This window comes from Pogoniulus pusillus, chromosome 2 (genome assembly GCF_015220805.1).
Source record: "Pogoniulus pusillus isolate bPogPus1 chromosome 2, bPogPus1.pri, whole genome shotgun sequence".
NCBI classification, from domain to species: Eukaryota; Metazoa; Chordata; class Aves; order Piciformes; family Lybiidae; genus Pogoniulus; species Pogoniulus pusillus.
Genome location: NC_087265.1, coordinates 1,057,767 through 1,077,620, shown reverse-complemented (window position 1 = coordinate 1,077,620; position 19,854 = coordinate 1,057,767). Strand labels below are relative to the sequence as shown.

General features: G+C 49.2%; 1 protein-coding gene across 7 annotated transcripts in view; it reads left to right on the top strand.

The window, feature by feature from the left end:
• The window catches only part of LRP1B (LDL receptor related protein 1B), a 646,717-nt gene that overhangs the window by 193,636 nt on the left and 433,227 nt on the right, over positions 1 to 19,854 (top strand). For 6 of the 7 annotated variants that reach the window (XM_064154527.1, XM_064154516.1, XM_064154508.1 and 3 more), the window contains exon 2: positions 4,656 to 4,781. The exons of the other annotated variant lie outside the window; for it this stretch is intronic. In XM_064154527.1, the coding sequence (XP_064010597.1) occupies positions 4,656 to 4,781 (126 nt within the window). The remainder of the gene's footprint in view (positions 1 to 4,655; positions 4,782 to 19,854) is intronic. 7 annotated transcript variants of the gene reach the window in all.

Sequence of the window (19,854 nt, the reverse complement as noted above, 5' to 3'; positions counted from 1 at the left end):
GCTGAAAAATGCAAGCTTTTGGTTGCATAATATCCCTGAAATGTGTCAGAATGGGTTTATTAGCACGGGTGGAAGCTCTTGATCATGCAGAGAGGTGAGGTCAGCAGTGGATATGGATACAGAGGTGCAGGTGAATACAGAGGTGCCAGCTTCCTGACCCCTCTCACTCCCCTGCCATAGGCATAGAAACCTTCCGCTGGACCAGGTTCCCATCCAGCATGGCCATGAGCACTCCCAGAGATGGGGCAAGCCACAGCTTCTCTGGGCAACCTGTTCCAGTGCCTCCTCACCCTCACAGCTCCTGTTTGAATGTGTTTTGGGTTACTTTGCAGAAATGTTTTTAAATGACTATTTAGTGAGAGCTAAGTGAGCAGATTCTTGCTGTAATGGATCAAGACACTCTTAGGCTTTTTGGTCACTTTGAGGAGTGTTGCCATATGGGAGAGCTGTTTTTTCAGGTGCTTTTAGCAGATGGAGATTGAAGTGCTCTGAAGACAGCACACCAAGCAAATGGGTTTGGGGGATCACCTAAACTGTAGCAAAGGCCTGCCAGATCCATAGTGCATGCAGTGGACTTCTGCAAGTGGGGATAGTGCTGATACCTGCAGAGGGAAACAGTCCTAGGAGCCAGCAACTTCTCTGTGCATCTGACTCCTTGGCAAGGGCAGATGTCTGTTAGGTGCACTCTGAGTCATTTACATTCTCCTGCTGGAACTTGGGAAGCACTCAATTAGATAAATGTTATCTCCTGTACAGTTCTTTTCAAGAACCCTCTTGACCTGCTTTTCGTAATTGCATCCCTCAAACAAGGATGATCCAGATCCCTTTTGACCTTTCCCAGGCAACGCCCTCACAACCACCCATCTTTATCCCTCATCCTTGAGGAGCTCAAAGCATGTTTACAGAGGCAGCTGTCCTGTTGACCTGGCAGCGTTTCTGTTGTAGGCAGGCATTGGGCACTGCTCTGTCTGCTGCTTGCTTTGTTTGTTTGCCTTTTCCCCCCTCCTTGGTCTATTAGCAGCATAATGGAATTTTGGTTTTCCAGGCTGAGTGTAGTTGCATGAATTAGAATTGCAATTACTTCTCTAAGGGAGATTGCCAGCTCTGTCCTCATAAAAAAAAAGGGCAAAACCAGACAAACAAAACCCACCCAACCAAAAACTCGACAACAAAAATCCCCACACAAACAAAACCCAGCAGCACTTTTGGCTCTGGAAACGGTGAGTTTAAACAAAGGCTCTGTCTCTTTCTGCCTGTGAAACTTGTCCTTCTCAGAGGCATTGCCAGGTGCTTGCAAGGCAGGCTAGCAGCGCTCTCCTTGGGGAGGCAGAGCTCTCATGTGCCTGTGGAGAGCTGGTTCCAACCATCTGCTCTGCACCTCAAACTGTTGGTATGCTGAAATGTGGACTGCTCACCCGCTGGGAGCTGCTGGGTGCAGCAGGCACAGTGCAGAAGGCGGCGGTGTGCGAGAGGTGCCAGGCGGAGCTGCTCTCCTCCCTGCCCAGGACATCTTAGATGACTGCCTCTGAGGAAGGGCTTTTCAAACCGAGGCCACGAATCTGTGCCTGCCTCTGCTTAGTGCCTTCATCGTGGGAGGATGGCAGCTGGAAAGCAAGGTAGTTCCTTAGGCATGCAGAAGGAAACAGGTTGGAAAGCGTGGTTAGGCCCAGTCAGTGCTGGGCCAAGTCCTGCTCAATGTCTTTATTGAGCATCTGGACCAGGGGACTGAGTCCAGCATCAGTAAGTTTGCAGATGACACCAAGTTTGGAGCTGTTGGAGGATAGAGCCCTGCAGAGGGACCTGGCCAGGCTGGATGGGTGGGCAGAGGCCAGTGGGATGAGATTGAACAAGGCCCAGTGCAGGGTTCTACACTTTGGCCACAACAACTCCAAGGAGTGCTACAGGCTGGGGCCAGAGTGGCTGAGAGCAGCCAGGCAGAGAGGGGCCTGGGGGTGCTGGTAGAGAGGAGCTGAAGATGAGGCAGCAGTGTGCCCAGGTGGGCAGCAGAGCCAATGGCTCCTGGGCTGGCTCAGGAGCAGTGTGGCCAGCAGGACAAGGGAGGTTCTTGTGCCTCTGTGCTCAGCACTGCTCAGGCCACCCCTGGAGTGCTGTGTCCAGTTCTGGGCTCCTCAATTCAAGAGAGATGTTGAGGTGCTGGAAGGTGTTTGGAGAAGGGCAGCAAGGCTTGGGAGGGGCCTGGAGCACAGCCCTGTGAGGAGAGGCTGAAGGAGCTGGGGGTGTGCAGCCTGCAGCAGAGGAGGCTCAGGACATAGCTCATTGCTGCCTGCAGCTACCTGAAGGGGTGGGGTTGGGCTCTTCTGCCAGGCAAGCAGCCACAGAACAAGGGGACACAGTCTCAAGTTGTGCCAGGGGAGGTCTAGGTTGGATGTTGGGAGGAAGTTGTTGTCAGAGAGGGTGATTGGCATTGGAATGGGCTGCCCAGGGAGGTGGTGGAGTGGCTGTCCCTGGAGGTTCTGAGGAGCAAGCTCACTGTCATATCAGTGAATGCATATCCTAATGCTGCTTTTGTAGTGGGAGCACTTAATCACAAGTTGCAGCAAGGAAAGTCTTTGGAGAGAGCAGCTCAGGTCAGCAGGCACTGAAGACAGTGGTTTGCAGGGCACCAACTTACAGCATGCTGAGAGTGATAAGGAAAAAGCAACAGCATCTATCTGCTTTAGCATGAACTCATCCAGTGGACAGAGCTACAAGAGGGTAATTCTCTCCTTGCTTACACTTGGTTGTGTGTATCTCTACTGGTATTGATTCCACTGAAGCTTTTTATTACTTGGTTCAGTGTAAAAATAATCACAGAATGATTAGGGTTAGAAGGGACCTCCAGAGGTCATCCAGGCCAAGCCCTCTGCCAGAGCAGGGCACACAGGAACACATCCATGTGGGGATGGAAAGTCTTCAGAGAAGGAGACTCCACAGCCTCTCTGGGCAGCCTCTCCAGGGTTCCAACACCCTCACCATACAGAAGTGTTTCCTTGTGTTGAGGTGGAACCTCCTGGGCTTCAGCTTGTGCCTGTTGTTCCTTGTCCTGTTGTCGCTGGGCACCACCAAACAGAGCCTGGAGCCTTCCTCTTGGCATCCACCACTCATACATTCACTGACCTTGTCCAGATCCCCTCTCAGCCTTCTCTTGTCAAAGAAACCTTTACTCTGCAGATGGCTGAGAAAAAGGTTCTTGAGAAACCCTGTGGCAGGCACTGCTGTAATTGATATGTTGATGACAGAGGTATAATATATTGCCCAGAAGCTTTGTGAGCTTTTAATTAATGCTGGAATAGTTCTGCTTTAATTAATGGTGGAATAGGCTTGAGTTAATGAACTCAAGATCTCAAGGACATCAGGCTTTGATGGCTGAACCCATCCAGATAATTTGGCTGTGCCAGGCTTCCAGAACTGCCCCTTGCAAGGCTGTTTCTGGTTTAGGTGTTCCAGTGTTGTCCTGCATACAGAATAGTATTGTGTACAACACAGAATAATAACTGGATCCTTTGTGTTAATGTGCTTTATGGGAAAGAGAAAATACTTCCATGTGAAGCTGAGATTTGAGCTGATGTATAGATATTTTTATTTGGTTTCTTAAAACATATTGAGATTTGAGACTTACAAAGCTGAGGTTTACATAAAACCTGAGGCATGGTGATCAAAATATATGCCTAAAGAAGTGGTCATAAGTATGTGTATTTAAAAGAGGCTTTGACTGCATATGGAAATACGTCCTGGAAACAACAATTTGAAAGCATTTTTGGGGCCAGGGGAGTGTGGTGCCTCTGTGCTGGAAGTAGGAAATGGAAGCTGGGCCATTTCTATCTGGTGAACAGCTGTAGTCATGGGGAAAGAGGAAAAAGAATGCCTTAAAATTCTTTTTCATAGAACTGGTTCAGGCTGATGCTGTTTTGGTGTCTGCTTGGAATGGTTCTGGGGTGCTTCCAGTGCAACTGATGTTCATAGAATGGCTCAGGCTGGAGGGGACCTCAGAGCTCATCCCCTCCAACCTCCCAGCCAGGCCCAGGGACACCTCTCAGCTACACTCAGCTGATCAAGGACTCATCCAGCCTGGCCTGCAACACCCCCAGCAAAGAGGCAGCCACAGCCTCCCTGGGCAGCCTGGGCCACACTCTCACCACCCTCACACTGGACAACTTCTGCCTCAGCTCCACTCTAACCCTGCTCTGCCTCAGCTCCAAACCATTGCCCCTTGGCCTGGCTCCAGACCCCCTCAGCAAAGGCTCTCTGCAGCCTCCCTGCAGGCTCCCTTCAGGCACTGGCAGCAGCTCTGAGGTGCCCCTGGAGCCTTCTCCTCTGCAGGCTGCACCCCTCCAGCTCCCTCAGCCTGTGCTCACAGCAGAGCTGCTGCAGCCCTTGAATTGTCTTCATGGCCTCCTTTGAGCTCTCTCCAACAGCTCTGTGTCCTCCTTCTGCTGGAGACACCAGAACTAGATGTGGTATTTGAGGTGAGGTCTCATAAGGCTCTAAAGACTAAGTTAAGGGTATTGGTTATTAAGCTTTTGCTTCCCATCACATCCATTGTTTGCTCTGATTCCTGGTTTCAGAACCAGTTCATTTTCAGTGTTTGTTTTCATGGTGCCATTTTGTTTGCCTTCATTTTCACTCATCTCAGCCTCACCCATTCTCATTTTCAGACGACCGTCGCTTGTGTGACGTAGGAGAGTTTCTGTGTCACGATCTGGTGACCTGTGTCTCCCAGCACTGGCTGTGTGATGGAGAGCCTGACTGCCCTGATGATTCAGATGAGTCTCTAGACACATGTAAGTAGAGGAGCCAACCTTACTTCATCTTGCATTTCACAGTAGTGTCTACAGTTGCACTGACTCCACAGTGAAAAGCAGGGACTTAATGTTGGGTTTTAATAAAGCTTGAATCAGTCTTCACGTGAGGAAGAACAGGTTCCACTTGCTGTGCAGGGCAGAGACAAAAGCAGTGGAAGAGATGGAAGGTGTTGTTTTGTTCCTGTGCCACTCTGTGTTCCCTGTGCTTTCATCCCGCCGCAGAGGGCAGAGGCAGTGTCAGGCACATCAGAAATGTATTCCTCTAAATAGGCTGAAGGGAAATTGGGATGGGAATGAATAGTGCAAGATGTCTTCAATAGGAGCTCGAAGAGCATGCAAACATCAAAGGCAGGAATGAAAGAAGATGTAAATTCTATGAGGAGGGAAAGAAGCAAAGAGAGGAGAATGAGAGGAAGCTTGAATAAAAGATGTTTAATTATAGTAGAAGACCTTGTGCTTTTCCAGCCTGGCTCAGAGCTTCTGCAGACCAGAATAGCAGCCTTGCAGAGCTGTGTTCTCCTAGGCCTTCTAGACTACTGATGAGGTGATGTTAAATCATCATGTTCCCCTTATTTCCTGTCCTCTGAGGAAAATGAGGGAATCTCCTGATTGTTATCCTCAGGGTAATGACTTAAGGCAAGCCAAGAACCATATATTTTGTATCAAAGCAATGGGGAAGGCTGCCAGGGTGGCTTGCTGCGAACAGAGGACAGTTCCAACCATCAGAGGGTCCTTAGAGTCTGAGCTTTAAAAGGAAGGGCAGAAATTCGAGATGTCTGGAAATCATTTCTGCCTGGGTAAACATTGCACTGATGATTGCCACCTCTCTGCTGCAGCCTCTGTTCTCTGGAGCAGGTAGAAGATTGTCTCTGGGGCTGTGGGGAGGGTGCTCTGACTGACTGCCTTGGAAGCACTTTTGAAAGCGGAATACTGCGGTTGGAAGCGTCAGATACAGCAAAGGGTTTCTTGCTGATGATTGATTGCCCTCTTCCCTACTACAGTGTTTTGAAGCAGTCTTATCTGCTGTTAAAAGTTCTTCTGCTAACTACTGGATCTTGTAGTAAGGGTCCCAGGGCTTTTAATTTGCCTCCTGGTATTCAGCACCAAGTTCCAAATCCAGCAGCTTTGCTGAATGCCTGAATACTTTCTTCCCAGAAGCTTTGGACGTTGTTGCTGGTGCTGCCCATAGGATCTGTGTTCAGTAGTGTCTTTTACAGTTCAAAACTTAACCTATTGAAGTTTGCTGATGGCTTGAAGAAAGGAGGGTGGAGTGGGAGGGCAGGTTACACTTTCGCTAGCATCAGCCAGCCCTGCTCTCTTGGAAATAGCTTTTCCTTTGGTAAAGCCAGCAGGCTTTGTGGGATGCATGACTCGGAGTGTCCTAAGGCAAAAGCAGGAGTTAGCATTGTTGCTTTTCTGCTCAGAGAGCAGGAAGTTGCTTGCCTCCTTAAGCACATGGAGCTGCTCGCTGATGAGGTGCAGGCAACGCTTGACTGTGCTGGTAGAGCTGGAATGCCCTTGAGCCTGGTGCGTGGCATGGCCTGCTCAGCCCAGGACTCTACTCTGTGTGAAAATCAAGAGACAGCACTGGGATGCTGGGCAAAACTTTCCTATGCATTTGCTCACAATTCTCCTTTGGTCTGGGTGGATCTGGACTTCAGTCAGCATAACTTCCTGTGAAGTGTGGCATTTCTTCTTCAGGTAAGTTGGTTCTCACCAGAGATGAGAATAACCCTCCTGAGTCTTCCTGCTGATGGTTTGCATCTCACTATCTGTAAGTTACAAGCTACTTTGCTACTCTTAGGAAGCATTTGAGGGCTCTGTGGTGCCAGTGCCAGGGTGCAGCAGTTTCCAGGTGCAGTGCACTGCGTCATGCCTGCTTGTATATGAATGCAGCGCTCTGCAAGCTCTTTGCGGATGTGCATAGGAAGAATTATTCGGTGTAGCCTGGCAGATGTTGGTACTTGTTCCTACAGCCATAAACACAGGGAGGTTGATCGATTTTTCTGGGCATTTGTGCCTAGCAAAAGAGTTTTCTGGGTTCCAATAACATGTAAGCATTGATCAAAGCTTTTCCTGCAAGTGGAAGTTCTTAACTTCTCTCCTGTGGAGATTTCTAAGTGTGTAAGAGGAGAGAAATTCTCCCTCTGCAGCTGTTCCTATGATGAGAATGTGAAATGCCTTCCTAGCCTCATCACTTGGCAATCTAGTTGCAGAAAGCTTCTAGGAAGTAAATGCCTTTGCTGCCTGTCACCTGGTGACATTTTAACCAGGGGTAGCAAGAGAATATGAGAGTTGCTGCAGCCTAGCACTGCACCAACTGATTATCTCATCAGTCCACCTGAAATCGTACAGCCCAGTCTCTTCATAGCATTAGCAAAGAGACCTAGGACTGGACTGAAAGCAGCAGAAGGATAACCTGGAACCTCTCAAACATTGATCTTCTGTGGCAACATTGGATCAGCCTCTGCACTGGCAAAGCTCGGGCTAAGACTTGATGCAGGCACAGATTCTTTGGGCTTTCCAGAAGCATGTTGAAGGTGTCCTGTCACTGCCTGCATTCTGAGCTGACAGAGCTTTTCTCTCTGCTCTGACACCCTTCTGCTTCCTGTCTTTTGCTAAATGGTTACACGAAGAGCTTGAAAACAGAAGTGAAGTTCCTTCAGCACTTACACCTACGTTCTTCTGGTTCTTAGCAGCTGTAATGCCATTGGAATGGGCTGCCCAGGGAGGCGATGGAGTCTCTATCCCTGGAGGTGTTGCAGCCAAGCCTGGCTGGGGCACTTAGTGCCATGGGCTGGTTGATTGGCCAGGGCTGGGTGCTAGGTTGGGCTGGAGGAGCTTGGAGGTCTCTTTCAACCTGGCTGATTCTATGATTCTAATTCTTTCTGCTGTCAGTGGAGCTGCTTTTTATAGTGCCAAAGAACCAGGTTCTGTAATTAATAGCATAGTGAATGCTTTCTTTTTGTTCTTCTGTTCATGATAAAAACAAATTAAAAAACCAACAAAAAAAATTAAGATATCTAAAGAAATAGATTAATGTAACTGTTGACCAAGGACTTTCTACCCTTTCTTGTGTGGTAAGTCACTAGGTTTTTCCTAAGGTTTTTGCAAACAGTCAAGATTAAAAAAAATCCATTTCCTTAACCTAATCAGTTGATGCCAGGTTCTTCAGCAGGCTAAACTGGCAAGCTCCCTTGAGATCAATAGGACTCATATCAGATGTGCCAGCAGTGCTTGCTTTTACAGAGAGGTGCTGGCCTGGAGGTTGATGTAAATGTTTTGGAGGACTTCCTTACTGTACATGAAAATAAAAATTGCTTTCCATACTCATGGGGTCTGAACTGATGCTCAACAGGAGCCTGCAGTGAGAGCAGCCCAGACAGCAACCCTGTGCTGGGCTGCAGCAAGAGCAATGTGGGCACAGGGCAAGGGAGGGTATTCTGTCCCTTGGCTCTGCTCTCCTCACACCCCACCTGCAGTCCTGGGGGCAGTTCTGGAGCCCCCAACACAAGCAGGACATGAAAGTGCTGGAGCCAGTGCAGAGGAGGCCACCAAGATGCTGAGAGGTCTGCAGCAGCTCTGCTCTGAGCACAGGCTGAGAGAGTTTGGACTCTGCAGCCTGGAGAAGAGAAGGCTTGGAGGAGACCTTGGAGTGGCCTTCCAGTATCTGAAGGGGGCTACAGGAGGGCTGGGGAGGGACTATGGACAAGGTCTTGTAATGGCAGGATGAGGAGGAATGGGTTTGAACTGGCAGAGGGGAGAGTGACACTGGATGTTAGCAAAGGGCTCTTTCCAGTGAGGGTGGTGAGACAGTGGCACAGGTTGCCCAGGGAGGTTGTGGTTGCTCCCTCCCTGGAGGTGTTCAAGGCCAGGTTGGATGAGGCCTTGAGCAACCTGTTCTAGTGGGAGGTGTCCCTGCCAGTGGTGGGGGGGTTGGAACTGGCTGAGCTTTGAGGTCCCCTTCCAACCTAAACCATTCAGTGACTCTCCTCTGCCAGACTGTTTTGGTAGGTTGATTCCAAAAGTCAATTGCCCTGTTAAAACGAGTAGAGTTTTACAAACAAACTCCAGTGGCAACCTTTTGTATCACCTCCTACTTGTCTGTTCCCCCTTGCCCACCTTAGGCACTCAGTAGTTGCAAACCTCTTTAGTGCTATGACTTTGGGCTGTTGAGATTTGTTTTGTAGGGAGGTTTCGGTTGGTTTTGGCTTATTTTCCCATTCTGGCCCCTAGTGTTGGTGTTAAACTGCAAGCATTTGCTTATTTCACCTTTGTTGGCAATTAAGTAGAGAGGCTCACTGATTTTTATCTCGCATCCCCAGCTGACAGTGTTGTTGTTTGGGGTACCAGTGTGTGTTGCCTTCTACACTTTGCCATACAGTTGCCCTAGGAATATCATTGGCTTCTGAAATCTGGGCATTTAATGTAGAATTACAGAATGTCTGAATCATAGAATCTCAAGGGCTGCAAGGGACCTCCCAAGCTCATCTGGTGCAGCCTTCTGCCGGAGCAGCATCCCCCAGAGCAGATGGCCCAGGAGCACATGCAGGCAGTTCTGGAGTGTCTCCACTAGAGGGAGACTGCACAGCCCCCCTGGGCAGCCTGTGCCAGGGCTCTGCCACCCGCACGGGAACATTGCTGCTCAGCTGCACATGGAACCTCCTCTGCCTCAGCTCCCACCACTGCCCCTTGGCCTGGCACTGAGCACCACCCAGCAGAGCCTGGCTGCAGCCTCCTGGCACCCACCCTGCACATCCTCATAAATATTGAGGCCACCTCTCAGTCGCCTCTCCAAGCAGCGCAGCCTCAGCTCCCTCGGACTCTCATCATAAGGAAGATGTTCAACTTCCTTAATCATCTTTGTGGCTTTGTGCTGGACTCTGTCAAGCAGCAACTTGTCCCTCTTGAGCTAGGAGGCCCAGAACTAGACACAATACCCCAGGTGCAGCCTCACCAGGGCAGAGCAGAGGGGCAGGTGAACCTCCCTCAATCTACTAACCACAGCCCTTCTAACCCACCACATGTCATACACCTGTTTTTCTCCTCCACCTCCTCCTAACAGGGTTGGGATCTGAAAGGTTTATGAGCAAATAACTCCATCCTTTGGGGACTTCAGAACTGGGTTTATGTGCTTACAGCTTCCGAATTTGCCTTGTTTATGTATAGTGTTTTTAATCTCAGCTCACAGACTGCTCTCTGTCACAATGCATTGTGCTAAGGCAAGGGGAAGGAAGGAAAGGAAGGAAGGAAGGAAGGAAGGAAGGAAGGAAGGAAGGAAGGAAGGAAGGAAGGAAGGAAGGAAAGGAGCAGGAAAAGAAATGGCTTCTTTCCTGTCGCATCTTTTTGGAGCTGTACACACTGATTGTCTCTGGGCTGTTGTAATGCTTGGTGCAGCAGCTCCAGCAAGGGTTGCTTTATTGTCTCTTAGCCATGGGCAGAGGAGGATGTTGAAGCACAGCCTGATACCTGCTCCATGAAGAGAGACTTGAGGTTTGGCACAAGAACACCCTGAGCTCTCTTCATATCATGCCGTAGCATGTTGCAGGCAGCACTGCTTTGCCATGGCACTGCTGCCCTGCGAACTAGCTGTGACCCTAAGTGTTGCTTCAATACTGTGAATATGTCATGAGGGGAGAGCAAACACACAGCACAAGAGGAGATCTGCTACCCAGGCAGGGAAGGACTTGGCACTCACCCACTCTGGAAAGGTTTCACTTTGCTCCACCAGGCTGCAGTCCTGCCTCTGGAGTTGTCCACAGCTGAACTTGCTTTGTTATCCTGGCTCTGTCCTTCTATTTGAGCTTTCTCAAGCAGTATTCATGTGAATAGGTGTTTGATTGCATCCCCCCACACCCTGGTTTATTTTCCTGACTGGTCTGGAATTCACTTCTAGTGCCCATTAACAAATCATCCAATTGATGTGGTCTTTCTGCCTAAGTTTGAGTAGCTGTAGGCTTATCATAATGTGCTGAAATCATCTCCCGTAGCATTGTTTTTTCCCTCTGGGATTTTGAGGCAATGTCATCTTCTGTAATCATGGTTAAAGTGAAGTTGGAGGGAGAAAAGAATGACAGCAATCACAAGTACCTTGTTGGAAAGTTTGGCTCTCTCTCTGCTTACTAAAAGAGCTCCTTTGGTTCTCTGGGTGCTAACTGTGGGAGAAGAGTTTTGCAAGCTGAAAATTTGTTAATGTGGTGCCTCGGTAGACCCGCACAGGATAAGGTAATTGGATGCCAAGTTGCCCCTGTGGTATGAAACAACAACTGCAATGTTTTCTAAAGCTCCTAATTCTTGTATGAGTAGGTGGATTGAAAATCAATAGCAGACAGGTTCCCAAAGCACTCTTTAGGTAGCTTTGGAAAATCCCAGATCGATAAATAACTTTGCATATGTTGAGGATGAGCTGCAGTGAGGCTGCTGAAGGCAGATGAAGAAAACTGTTGGGCATCAGGGGGAAAAAATGTGGCCTGCTCAACAGAATAGCTGCTTGCACCTGTTTTTCAGCAAGAATTCCAGTGCTGGAGCCCCTGGGACAAGAGTGCTATGGATGTGCTGGGAGGTGTCCAGAGAAGGGCCATGAGGATGAGCAGAGGGCTGGAGCTGCTCTGCTGTGAGGAAAGCCTGAGGCAGTTGGGGCTGTGCTGTCTGGAGAGGAGAAGGCTCCCAGGTGACCTTCTTGTGGCCTTGCAGTTTCTGAAGTGGGCTACAAGAAAGCTGGGGAGGGACTTTTTAGGCTGTCAGGGAGTGGTAGGACTGGGGGGAATGGAACAAAGCTGGAAATGGGGAGATTCAGCCTGGATGTTAGGAAGAAGTTGTTCAGCATGACGGTGGTGAGGGCCTGGAAGGAGTTGCCCAGGGAGGTGGTGGAAGCCTCATCCCTGGAGGTGTTTGAGGCCAGGCTGGATGAGGCTGTGGGCAGCCTGCTCTAGTGTGAGGTGTCCCTGCCCATGGTGGGAGGCTGGAGGAATTAATTTCTGAGGTCTCTTCCAAGCTGAGCCATTCTGTGATGAAAAGCAGCATCAGGTTTCATGTTTCCTTTCTGCATGGGAATTTTTTGCTAATGGAATTTGGGGGTGGGCTGTGGTGCCAAAGTCTCAGGGGCTGCTGTGGATGTGCAAGATGAGAAGTGCCCTGTGTGGCACAGCACTGCTCTCACAAACAAGCCTGGCAAGAGCTGCAGCTTCACGTTGGTGTCAGTTCTGCAGCTCCCTGGCTGCACTTCATCTCCTGGAATAAAACATGCACCAAGAAGTTCAGGGCTGAAGGACTTAAAGGTCACTGCCTCTCTCAGTGACATGGCCATTAGAAATGCTACCTTTTCTCCCCCCTTTGCATTCTATGGCTGATTATCTTGTGCATGGTTTTCCACTATTGGCTCACAGGGAATTCAATTAAATGATTGCTGACAAAATGAGCCTCTTTTAAGGTCTGTGGAAACATGTAGGTATAATCCAAGGCCAGGATAGAGCCTTTGAAGGATGGTACCCAATACCTAACACTCTGCAACAGCTCATTTGTGGATTAATTGCTTGCTAAAATTGCACTTCCTACCTAGTAGCAGATCTAATGGGATGTGTACTCATAAGACAAGAAAATGAAAAGATCCATCTTTAGGAAAAGCTATAAAAGGAATTGATGCTTTGACCAAGACTTTGTTTTCCAGTTTTTAACCCAAAGCAATTTTATTTTCCCAGCTAAGCTATAAATTAGATGCGAAAAGAAGCACAGATGTGGCCAGAGGAGATGGAAAGGTTTGGCAGTGTCTCCTCATGAGCTCTGCTGGCTCTGAAGCCTAACACAGTGATTTTTTTATATATATTTTATTTGCTTTTTCATTCAACATTGGCTTTCTTGACAATATTTGGCTACAAATAAGCCACAGGTTCCAGTGTTAACCACGGTGTGGCCATGGGCCGTTGTACAGGGACAGTCCTCTGTCGCAGCAGGGATGTGTCTCCTGCACTGTGAGCACAGGAGGCCCCAGTGAGGAGCTGAACAGCTGCCCTGTGCGTGAAGGAAACTGCACCAGAGAGTTTCTGAGGTACACTGGGGCAAAACTAGGTTAAAACTGCAGAGGGGAGATTCAAACTGGATGTTAGGAAAGGGTTCTTTACAGTGAAGGTGGTGAGACACTGGCACAGGTTGCCCAGGGAGGTCGTGGATGACAGAAGCACAGAATGTGATCTTTGATTAACATTCTGTCATCCACGACCTCCCTGGAGGTGTTCAGGCCCAGATTGTATGAGTCCTTATATGCCCTGTTCTAGTGGGAGGTGTCCCTGCCAATGGTGGGGGGGTTGGAACTGGCTGAGCTTTGAGGTCCCTTCCAACCTAAACCATTCTATGATGCTGCTTCGCTGCAGACCCCAACTGCACTGAGACTCATTACAGGGGTTGATAATTGCAGTGGTGCACCTGGCCCGAAGAGCCTTTGCTGGGAGAGCTGCAGTGGGTGAAAATGGTGGGCTGGGTGGTACTCTTTATTTGTCACTTGAGAAGTGCTAAAGCATAATACCACTTTTCTCCTGAAAATTGCTGGTGAAAACAACTCTCATTAGCAGGAAGATGGCTTTCTGGAAGAAAAGTACAATTGCTCCTTTTGAAAATAGGGCTGTGATTTAAAATAAGAATTGAGATGTGCTATTAACAAAAAAAGGCACAGTGGTTTCAGTCAGCAAAGAGGGCACTTTACTATGGACAAAGAAATAGTGCAAGAGAAAGGCCTCTGCTCACATAGAATAATGCAGATCTATGGCACACTGCAGCCAGCAGCCTGGAGTCAGCTGTGCTACACTTGAGCCTTTTAATGAAGAAAAGGAAATTATGGCAAAGATTTAATTTCTGAAAGTAACCCTCAGGATTTAGATCCTTATGTTAACTTACAGATAACAGGGATCAAATCTAGAAAGTTCCAAGGGCTGGAGCAGCTCTGCTGTGAGCACAGGCTGAGGGAGCTGGGGGGGTGCAGCCTGCAGAGGAGAAGGCTCCAGGGGCACCTCAGAGCTGCTGCCAGTGCCTGAAGGGATCCTGCAGGAAGGCTGCAGAGGGACTTGTGCTGAGGGGTCTGAGCCAGGCCAAGGGGGAATGGTTTGGAGCTGAGGCAGAGCAGGGAGCAGAGAGTGAAGCTGAGGAAGAAGTTCTCCAGTGTGAGGGTGGTGAGAGTGTGGCCCAGGCTGCCCAGGGAAGCTGTGGCTGCCTCCTTGCTGGGGGTGCTGCAGGCCAGGCTGGATGAGTCCTTGATCAGCTGAGTGCAGCTGAGAGGTGTCCCTGGGCATGGCTGGGAGGGTGGAGCAGATGAGCTCTGTGAGGTCCCTTCCAACCTGAGCCATTCTGTGTTTCATCAGCTCCTACCTATGTGCCAGTACTTTGGGATGAATCTTAGGAGTGGTAAATGAATGTCTTGAAGTCTGCATTTCCTCACATCACCCTCTTAAATTATTCACAGATGGCTCAACACCCATGTGCATCTTTTTTTCTGCAAGACTGGGAGCTGTGTCCTCAGAGCCATGTCTTGAATAGTGTGTAAGGTTTGGGTGTGCCCAATATGAAATGGTGCCAGGGTAGTTCTACTTATGAGAAGTTTGTAGGGTTGAGCACAGGCTGTGTCTCTGTTTGCTCCTGGAGAAGGCTCAGTTAATTTGTACTGTCTGGCATTCGTAAGCTCACTGAAGCACAGCTTCTTAGAAGGCCCAGCTGTTGGTTGGTTGTTGGCAATAACATGACTTCAAAGTGCAGATGTGGCAAGCTTATTTTTCATTGCTGAAGCATTGCACACCATTGTTTTTACACCTATAGTGTTTGTGTTCATGTTCTGGCTTTTGTTTGTCTCAGTCCCATAATTAACTCTAAACTCCTTCTTCTCTTTGCTTGGGCTCCTCAGTTCAAGAGAGATGCTGAGGTGCTGGAAGGTGCCCAGAGCAGGGCAGCAAGGCTGGTGAGGGGCCTGGAGCACAGCCCTGTGAGGAGAGGCTGAGGGAGCTGGGGGGGTGCAGCCTGCAGCAGAGGAGGCTCAGGGCAGAGCTCATTGCTGCCTGCAGGGAGGCTGTAGCCAGGTGGGGTTGGGCTCTACTGCCAGGCAGCCAGGGACAGAACAAGGGGACACAGTCTCAAATTGTGCCAGGGATGTCTAGGCTGGATGTTAGGAGGAAGTTCTTCCCTTGGAGAGTGATTGGCATTGGAGTGGGCTGCCCAGGGAGGTGGTGGAGTGGCTGTGGCTGGAGGTGTTGAAGCCAAGCCTGGCTGGGGCACTTTGTGCCATGGTGTGGTTGATTGGCCAGGGCTGGGTGCTAGGTTGGGCTGGATGAGCTTGGGGGTCTCTTCCCACCTGGTTGATTCTATGACTCTCAGCATTTGTTTGTGTATGTGTGGAAAAACTCTACTGTGAGGGTGATGGAGCCCTGGGGCAGGCTGCCCAGAGAGGTTGTGGAGCCTCTTTCTCAAGAGAGATTCAAGCCTACGCTGTGTTCCTGGGCTGCCTGCTCTTGGTGACCTCCAGAGGGCCCTTCAGACCCCTGCTGTTCTGTGGGCCTGTGCTGAGGCTGCAGTCTGCCTTTATGCTTGGGCTACAGATAATATTGAAATGGCTTTTTCTAACTCGTTCTGACTTTTCTCCTGCTCTCCTTCTCTACCTTTTTGATACATTAGGTAATTTTAATAGCTATTCAGATTTGTCTGAGATAGATTCCTGATGGCTGCTGTCTTTGCTCTGCCAGCTTCTTGTTGCCAGAGGTAATTGAGTTTGCAAGTGTGTTTCGTAACCTAAAGGCAGTAGTAAGCTGAAATACACAAACCAGGTACAAATAATGAGTAGTATAAATAACAGTTATCTGCTATAAATAATAGATATCTGCTATGAAAGGAGAAGTTGTGTGCTATAATACCTCTTCACTACAATAATAAGTAGATATTTCTCTTACTGAAATCTGTCTTCTCTGATTGTATTTTCAGTAGAATAAATATCCCCTCTTGTTGCCTTGCCTTTCAGTGGACTTTTCCCCCTGCTTCCTCAGCCCCTTCAGTCCAGGGTGTTGCTGGTGCCCATAGCTCTGCATTCGGTGCAGAGAAGCACCTGCCCTGAGCTGGGACCAGAAGGGCAGAGATGTGTGCTGTGTCCAGCCCATGGAATGAATAAGAGAAGCTAGGCACATGTTGGGCTCTCTGCAGCAGCAAGTGCTTGCTTTGATTGATTTGTCGTGCCCTGCCCGAAGTGAGCCAATGCAGTTGAGCAGCAAGTTTGTTTTTACAGCTGGGGCATCCTTTCTCCAAGGCACAGCACAGTCCTGCCTCTCTCTTCACCTTGCAGAACCTGAATTTTCACGTGATTTCTGCGAGCTGCATGCAGATGGCAGTGTGCTGAAGGCTGATGGTTTCACTCATTAGGCCCCTCCAGCACCAACTCTGACTTCACTTTGGCCACAGTGGTGATGTCTCTGAGGTCAGGCAGGTCAAGGCTGCAGTTGCTGCAAGTAACGATAGGTTTTCTTTCCTGCTAGCAATGCTGGGGATCTGAGTGTGTGATGAATAAGGTCAGCTGGACTGAACTGTTCCTGTGTTTGTAGAGTGATTTAATGTGCCTTGGTCTCGCCTTCCTCTGCAGTGGCTCCAGCCTGGCCATCCACCCTAGTTGCTCCTTGCGACCGTGGTGGGTTTGCACGCGTGTCCCAACTAGGTGACTCTATAGCAGGAGGAGGAAATTACAAGGAGATCATTAAAGTGTGAAATTAATTTCTTAAAGACGAAACATCTCAAACAGCTGAAACATTACCCCCCAAAACAAACAGTGCATTTGATCCTACTTAATTACATGCTTAGTAATTTTATCCCAATGTAAAGCACATTGACGACGTGCTAATCCATTTCATATTCACTGCCACCACAGATTTCCTCCTCCTTATTTGCTTTGAATCTCATCATTATCATGCACATTAAACTAGTATTCTTAGAATTTTTATAGTAGCATTTCCATACAAAATGAGGAAAAAGCCTAATATATGAATACTAAAGAGCTCATTAACATGGTTTGTAATATATCTGTTCGCGATTACAGCGGCTGAGGAATGCTGATAGAGAGTAGTGCTTCAGTCCCAGAGTATATCTAAGATTAGAGGAATCATGCCTTGGATAATAAATACTTCAGGGAAAACAGGGAATCTTAAATACAAATAACATCAAATAAAGAGCTTTGTATGCTTAATTAAACACATTAACGCATGCATTTATTGCAGTTAAATAATTAATCTGTTACCAGTCCTGGCAACAAGAATGCTTTGTCATTTAGGAAAGGGAAAAAAGCCCAAACCCAGCCCAACCTGAAAAGATTTTTAATTTCAAGAGAAAGAAGAAAAAGCTGCCTTTAAAAACCATTAAGGGTGTTTTTATTTGGAACAGCACAAAGATTGATAATGTTCAAATTACATGGCAAGGAAAATGCATACAGGAGAAGCCTCATCTACCCTGTCAGGAGCCTTGGTCTTCAGGTTTGCTCTATCTGGGCACTGCCTCCAGCTAAAGACACAGTATTGGCTTTGGAGCAAAGGGTGGAGATACTCTGGAACAGGTTGCCCAGGGAGACAGTGGATGGCTCCTCCCTGGGTTCAAGGACAGGTTAGAAGAGGCCTTGAGCATCCTAGACTAGTAGGAGATGTCACTGGCCCTGGCAGGGAGTTTGGGACTGGGTTGGAAGGGACCTTAAAGATCATATAATGAAGCAGGTTGGAAGAGAGCCCCAAGCTCCTCCAGCCCAACCTAGCACCCAGCCCTGGCCAGTCAACCAGACCATGGCACTAAGTGCCCCAGCCAGGCTTGGCTTCAACACCTCCAGGGATGGTGACTCCACCACCTCCCTGGGCAGCCCATTCCAATGCCAATCACTCTCTCTGACAACAACTTCCTTCTAACATCCAGCCTAGACCTCCCCTGGCACAATTTGAGACTGTGTCCCCTTGTTCTGTTGCTGCTTGCCTGGCAGCAGAGCCCAACCCCACCTGGCTACAGCCTCCCTGCAGGCAGCTGCAGACAGCAATGAGGTCTGCCCTGAGCCTCCTCTGCTGCAGGCTGCACACCCCCAGCTCCCTCAGCCTCTCCTCACAGGGCTGTGCTCCAGGCCCCTCCCCAGCCTTGCTGCCCTTCTCCAAACACCTTCCAGCACCTCAACATCTCTCTTGAATTGAGGGGTCCAGAACTGGACACAGCACTCAAGGTGTGGCCTGAGCAGTGCTGAGCACAGGGCAGAAGGACTTCTCTGGTCCTGCTGGCCACAGTATTCCTGCTTCAGGCCAGGATACCATTGGCCTTCTTGACCACCTGGGCACAGTGCTGGGCAATTCTTCCAGCAGTGGACAATCCACTACTTCACTGGGCAGCCTCTTCCAAAACTTGACAACCTGTGCAGGGAAGAAATTGTTTCTAATGTCCAAACTGAGTCTCCTGTGATGCGAGTTGGGGATTTTCTTTCTTGTGCCATCACTGCAGCTTGCAAAAGCAGAGCAGGAGGCATGTTGCTGCAGCTGCTCTTCAGACAGTGGCAGAGAGAGAGGTGGGCTCCCCCTTAGCACCCTGTTTCCAGGCTAACCAACCCCAGTTCCCTTAGCCACTCCTTATCAGACCTGTTTTTCAGGCCCTTCAGCTTCATTGCCTTTCTGCAGACCTGCTTCTCCACCTCAGTGTTCTTATAGTGAGGGAGCCAAAACTGAACTGAAGGATTGGCCTCCCCAGTGCTGTGTACAGGGGGAGAATGGCTTCCCTGGTCCTGCTGGGCACACTCCTGCTGATCCAGGACAGGATGCTGGTGGCCTTCCTGCCCACCTGGGCACACTGCTGGCTCACACTCAGCTGGCTGTAGGCTTAGTGCAGTATTGCTGCTGCTGTGCTGGGGCTTTGGGTGTTCTTCCAAGCGTCCCTTTTGTTGTCGATGAGCATTGTTTACAGTGCTGGAGGTTAGTGAGGGTGCTGAAAGAAGCAGTTCACAGCACTTTCCTTTAGTCTGCTGTAGAAAAGGCTTGTGGAAGATGAGACCTGGCTAATTTCCTGTGTATCTGAAGTGTGATATTTGGTTCAAGAACAGATGCAGTTTTGCAGCTATTCATTACCTTTCTCTTGTATTTCCCTGGAAGTACTGAGCAAACCATGAAACACATCACCAGTTTTGAATCCTCTATAGCAAGGCTGACCTTGAGCCAAGCTCAAAGAAAGAGGTTCAGTGTTGGGCTTTTGTGTGTTTGTTGTGAGCTGCTAGGTTGAAATGACACATATAATATTGCTTGACCTTTAAGAGCAGGACTCTTTTGTTTTTTGGCTTGCTGCCCTCAGAAAGATGAGCACACACAGTAGTCATACAGCCAGCATCTGTAATGCAGCTGCAGCTTGGTAAGGTGGAGAGCACAGCTAATGCCAGTGCAATGGTCTGCTGAAGGGCCCCGTTTGAAAAGCCTTGGAGGGCTGTGTGGGGCCAATCACAAAATTGCAGTGTTAGGAGTTGGAAGGGATTGTCAGAGATCATCCAGTCCAACCCTCCTGCCAGAGCAGCATCACCCAGGCAGGTCACACAGGAACACCTCTAGGTGGGTTCTGAAAGTCTCCAGAGAAGGAGACTCCACAGTCTCTCTGGGCAGCCTGCTCCAGGGCTCTGCCACCCTCACCATTGAGAGGTGTGCCTTCATGTTGAGGTGGAACCTCTTGGGTTCTGGCCTGTACCCATTGTTCCTTGGGCACCACCCAGATGAGCCTGGCACCTTCATCCTGACACTCACCCCTTGGATATTTAAAGACATGAGTCAGATCCCCTCTCAGCCTTCTCTGCTCCAAAGTAAACTGTTCCAGGCCCCTCAGTCTCTCTTCATAGCGGAGACGTTCAAGTCCCCCAACTACCCTTGTAGCACTCTCCAGAAGGTCCCTGTCTCTCCTGGACTGGGGAGACAAAACTGGACACAGTATTGGCAGTGTGGTCTCAGCAGAGCAGGGGGGTGAGGGAACGTCCCTAGACCTAGCTGAGGCTCCTGTAGCCTTGCAAAGGGAAGCTGCAGATGGAGGAGACAGAGGATGTGCTCGGTGT